This window comes from Triticum aestivum, chromosome 2A, assembly GCF_018294505.1.
Source record: "Triticum aestivum cultivar Chinese Spring chromosome 2A, IWGSC CS RefSeq v2.1, whole genome shotgun sequence".
In the NCBI taxonomy this organism is placed as follows: Eukaryota; Viridiplantae; Streptophyta; class Magnoliopsida; order Poales; family Poaceae; genus Triticum; species Triticum aestivum.
Window position 1 is genome coordinate 106,714,992 of NC_057797.1, and position 5,600 is coordinate 106,720,591.

The 5,600-nt window shown below is 44.8% G+C and overlaps 1 protein-coding gene and 1 non-coding gene across 2 annotated transcripts in view; both read left to right on the plus strand.

Moving 5' to 3' along the window:
* LOC123187844 (DEAD-box ATP-dependent RNA helicase 36) overlaps positions 1-3,641 on the plus strand; it is a 5,887-nt gene extending 2,246 nt beyond the window's left edge. Inside the window, exons 2-6 of the mRNA XM_044599805.1 lie at positions 1,307-1,629; positions 1,987-2,190; positions 2,289-2,370; positions 3,009-3,107; positions 3,264-3,641. Coding sequence (XP_044455740.1) covers positions 1,307-1,629; positions 1,987-2,190; positions 2,289-2,370; positions 3,009-3,107; positions 3,264-3,386 — 831 coding nt within the window. The 3' untranslated portion in view covers positions 3,387-3,641. The remainder of the gene's footprint in view (positions 1-1,306; positions 1,630-1,986; positions 2,191-2,288; positions 2,371-3,008; positions 3,108-3,263) is intronic.
* A 1,579-nt stretch (positions 3,642-5,220) lies between these two features.
* LOC123038365 (U5 spliceosomal RNA) lies at positions 5,221-5,340 on the plus strand. The gene has a single exon (XR_006417819.1). It is a non-coding gene; the product is annotated as a U5 spliceosomal RNA (small nuclear RNA).
* Positions 5,341-5,600: the final 260 nt, after the last annotated feature.

Sequence of the window (5,600 nt, forward strand, 5' to 3'; positions counted from 1 at the left end):
GGGGGGGAGCATAATTGATATATGAATTCTTTTTGAATTGGTAATTCTATTTGTGCTCCTTGCGTAATATCGAGATGCTCCTTAAGTGGTTCATGATTTGTTCTGTGTGATCACCGGAATTTGAGTGATCTTTGTTCCTACAGTAAGCAATTAACTGCATCTCAAGCATCTAGAATTTTAGCTAGGTTACTCGGATGCCGATAGTGTGATACAACTTTTTTTTCTGAATAGTGCAGATACCGCGATACATTTGTATATATGAAATAAACATTTTAAAATATAATAACAATAATTATATATGAAAAGAAGACAGTTTACTACCAAGGAAAATGCACCGTAAACATTGTCCTAGGTTTCTTCAGGCACTGAAACTTCGATTTGAAGCTGCTGAAGAGTAGGGCACGTCACATTTGGGCACGATCCGATCCCCTTATTGGACATCTTAAGCAAATGTGCTTTAATTCTTCTGTAGCTACCTCTATATTCACGAGTACAATACTTGCATCTGAATCACACACCTCCACCTCCTGCACCTCTTTCTAAGATATCCACAAAGGCTTGTTACCTAGATCATTTGCCGGCACATCCTAAAGTAGTGCGAAGCACATACAACATTATACAATGAGAAGACCAACTTAGCAAACAAAGGTTATAAAGGGTGAAGTCTCACCATGGCCAAGAAAATATTTCCTCTCGCTTCAGAGCCTGGGAGGAACTGAAGGAGATGGAGGCGATGCTCAGGTCTGTCAGTGGAGCAGTTGCTAGCTCTTTCTTCTCAAGTGCGGAGCTAGATGGGGGAGAGGAAGCAAGGGAGCATCAGTGGCGGCGCACAGATGCGGACAGGGAGCACCGAAGGCTGGCCCTCTTCTTCCTCGCCGATGAGGCCCTGCCTGGTGCTCTCCTTCTCCGGTGCGGCGGCGCTCAGACCAGGGGAGGAGACAGCGAAGGCCACCTTCCTATCCCATGTGGTGGCTGTGTGGCACTCAGGTTGGGATGGAGGCACGGATGTGTGAGAACGAGGCAAGAAAGGGGGAGGGGCATGCCGTGGGTATGGATAGATGGGTTAGGGTTTTCCCGTGTCGCACCGGTATCGGGGTGTATCCCACCGTTATTCTTCTTTTTTACTTATTGGAAAATAGAAAATCGCCAGATATGTATCTTGGGGCATCCGGAGGTGTCCCCGTGTCCAGACGTATCTAACCTCCAATATGCCATATTTTTGCCGTATCCATGCATCCTAGAATTTCTAGTATTTCCTCTTCCGCTAGTTTCAGGTTTCTAATGTATGCTGTCTTTTCTATTGCAGTTTCTTGTGTTGGACGAGGCAGATAGAGTTGTAGATGCCAATTTCGAGGAGGACCTCAAGGTGATATTTGATTGTTTGCCAAAGAAGCGGCAAACATTTCTATTTTCTGCGACAATGTCGGATAATCTGCGATCTTTGCTTGAGCTTTCGGGAAGCAAGTCGTACTTTTTTGAGGCATACGAAGGGTTCAAGACTGTTGAGAACTTAAAGCAACAGTATATCCATATACCTCCGGATGGAAAAGAGCTCCATCTTCTGTATCTCCTGTCAAAAATGAAGGAAGATAATATACGTTCAGCCATTGTATTTGTTTCAACTTGCAGGTATGCTCCCCTACACCATAACTATTCATTGTTCCTAGTAATAGGTTGCATAGAGTCATAGATCCTCTCATGAACCTTTTTTTTACGTAAAGCAGAAGTTTGCTGTTGATTTTGTTTTGAGTGCCAAATTCAGGATTTGTTTTGTTATTATGCACGCATCTCCCCAAGATATGCCTATTTCAGTTTACCTGCTCCTGCAATTGTCAATCCCTGTATTCAGAAGTCCCTCTGAATTATTCTTTTGGTTAGATCAGTCGGATGGAATGCTGCGTGTTACTCTTTACGTTTGATTTGTAGACTGTTTAAAGTTCAATGCTCTCTTGAGAAGTTGCTGAAATCACTTATATTATCACATAGGACATGCCAATATTTGGACTTTGTGTTGCAAGAGCTTGGTCGACCTGCTGTTTCTTTGCACTCTCACAAGGCTCAGTCACAAAGGCTTTCAGCGTTGCATCGTTTTAAGTCTGGTCAGGTCCCTGTGTTGATTGCTACCGATGTGGCCAGTCGTGGATTGGATATCCAAACTGTTGATCTTGTTATCAACTATGACATTCCAAGGTATCTTGTTCTAGCTTTATTTCAATAGTAAGTCTTCCTCGCCAGCACATTTTGATGAATGTGAATACCTGACTGATGCGTGTGATGATTTCTTTTAGGTTTCCGCGTGATTATATCCATAGGGTTGGGCGAACTGCAAGAGCTACCAGGGGAGGGCTTTCTATAAGCTTTGTGACCCAGGTTTGCTGAATGTCCGAGTTTTGATGATGTTTTACCGTGATCCAGTTATCATTTGCCCTCTTGTATTTGAAAGAAAAATCCACCTTATGAGTCTTCTCCTCATGTCAACATTGATGGGTAACGGATCCAGCAATTTGATATGTACCGATAAAAATATATGGAGGAGCTTTCCATACAAACTAGAAAACTCGAAACTACTTCTAACTTCTAAGTAACTTGAAATACTTCAATGGCAGAAGCAACTAACCTCCAAACATGCACGTTATCAGAAACTGCTCTTTGCCAGTTATGAATTTTACCTCAGAGAATTCACTCTTTTGCAAAGTAGGATGGCAGAAGCAACTAATCTCCAAGCATGCACGTTTATCAGAAACCGCTCTTTGCCAGTTATGAATTTTACCTCACAGAAATCACTCTTTTGCAAAGTAGAAATTTTACCTACCAGTTGGCTCTTGTATATGGAAACATGCAGGAGTATATTACAAGTGATCAAATAAGAAATGTACACAGTAGGAGTGCAATAAATTTTCTGATGAAACAGTGCTCTTGTTTTCATGCGTTATGTTAACTTATTAATTCCCAATGAAAACTGTGTACTTCTTACTAAAACCTGCATGCTGATTGGGATGTCTCTGCAGAGGGATATATGTCTCTTACATGAGATAGAAGATGACGTGGGAAATCGATTTGATGCATACGAGTGCGACGACAAAGAAGTCACCAAAGATATTACAAAGGTGTGACAACTGGATTCGTATATGTGCATATGGCCGAGTGCTAATCTTTGTTTGTCTTCTTAGTCTTGCATCTGGACAGCTATTCTAGTACCCCCAGTTTACGACAGAGATTTCTTCTGGGAACTAAAATTTTTACTGGTCAATGAACCATTGAAGGTATTCAAAGCGAGGCGTCTCGCAAACATGAGGATGGCGGACGAGGGCCACGAAGACAAGGTCCAAGACAGGAAAGACCAGAAGAAGAGAGACCAGGCGAGAAAGCGCAAACACGACGAGTGAAGTGAACCTGGCTAGAGACGGCTCACGCGTTCCGGCTTGCGTTGTGGACCAACTGCTGCCCCGTCGCAGACACCGGGCAGTCAGGTCCGCCCTGCACACTCTGACATCGTCCTAATCGATGCGAAGTTTTGTAGTAGCTAATTCATGTTGTAAATCACAATATCTAGTTATGCAATCGTAACATTGAGCAGATGATGCTGTGACCGTCTGTCGTGGCCCCTCGAATAACCTCAGTATGCTGTCCATTTTTATCCAGGGACTGTTTGGCCGAAGCTTGTGCCTGACCGCGGTGCTGTTTCTAACTCACATGATTCCGCCCCTCAAAAAGAAGAAGAAAAAACTCACATGATTCCGGTGTTAGAACCAAGCGGCTGCTGCTCATCCTTTTAGTGGGGAAAAAAACTTCGCCTTGCATCTTTTAGTGTTGTTTGACCTGACCTGCAACATGGAGGGAGATTTTCAAGACAAAAAAGGAAAATTACGGCCTATGATCCGATGCAAACATCGGTGGGGGAGTCCCGTGGATCAGATAACGCCATCTGCGTGGGCAGCCGCAACAACTAGCTGATCGAAGTAGACTTTTTTTTTTGAGGCAGGCTGAACGAAGTAGACGCCGCGGCGAATCTGCGAACGGGACGTCACTCCATGGGCCGACCTCCTGCATGCAAGGCCCAAACCCAACACAGCCTACTTCTTCCGTGGCCTTTCCGGTGAAGCGTGCGACGGCTGCAGCGGGACGAAGGATGGAGGAGAGGAACAGATGGAGAAGGGGAGGTCAAGGGGGGAGCTTTGGGGGTTACGACTAGGAAAGGGAAGGACGATTTAGTTAATATTGTGACAGACTCGCCCCTGGGGCCATGTGCAGTAGTTAATGTCATAGGGGGCCGTTTCTTTCCTTTTTGGATTTGCCAGCTGGATCCGGAAAGAGGTCCACTACTAATTCTAGGGTGTGTGCTGTGGACCGCTAGCCAGCCAACGGTTGCTGGCTAGCCGCGTCCAATTTTTAAAGGGCGTCTTCTCCCTGTGAGAAGGCCCCACCAAATCTGAATTTAAAACATTTTTGCTTTTGAATGAATGGTGTTTTCTCTTTGTGAGGAGGCCCCAAAATCCTGATTTTCAAATTTTCGTTTTGTTGTCAATGAATTTTCCTAAATGTTCCTCTGTTTTTGTACGTGTTGCTGGTAAGTTCTACATGAATGAGCGGCCAGTTCAGCGCATCTTCAACTCATGTTGCGTCTTCAGCCTAAGCTGCTAGAGACGGAGTCTTCCTTGGTCTATTTCACTCCCGGACATGTACGTAAGTACCAGCTCGATGAACAGCCGGACAGATAAAGAGTTTGGTCGACACAAAGGATGCGAACCACAAGCCTCCAATGGCACCGTGCGGACTGTCCAAGCTGAAATGCTGTCATAGCACTTTCGACTTCTGAAAGTCAAGCTCATTTGGTGCAAAGTCTCTCCTATGCACTGACCTCATCTGGTATCAGATTCTTACTCTTGCGTTTGAACTTGGGAACGAAACCCCGTCGCTGCGTGTTCCAGGCAAATCGGGTCCGCGCTCGCAGGCAGCAAACATTTCCACGCGCAGGCCATCGCACGATTGCACGAAGGGCACAGCTTGGGCCACTGGCGTCACTCCTTTTGGGCTGACCAACTTGAAATGCATAGACCGACCTAACCATAAAATGCATATGTGGGCTTTCATTGTCCTCAACAAAAAAAAGAATGGTAGGGAGAGATGGTTTTCGTTTAGTCCCACCTCGCCTGGGCAAAGGAGAGGGGGCCGTGGGCTGGGCTACATAAGAGCGCGCGGCGCGAGTGATGAAAGGCACGCAGCTGCGTGGCGAGCACAAAGCGAACTATTCTTTCGCCTTTTACTAAAGAATACCGTGTGCACGCCACACTCAGCAGCATACCCTAATTTTTAGAGAGTGTCTTCTCCATGTGAGGAGGCCCCACCAAATCTGAATTAAATTTTTGATGAATTTAGTACTGTAGAATATCATCATATTCAACAAGTTTTTGCTGGGCTTCTTTACGAGATAAAAACTTTGGTATTTTGAAGTTCCATTCGTTCTGATGAGATTGCCTTAAAACTCCAGTTCATTAGGGGAATAAAAGACCAAAAAATGAAAGAATTTGTATTGATCTCTATACTTGTGTCCACAACTCCACATTGAGTCCTTTGCAAGTTCGTCTGTTCGGGAGCAATTT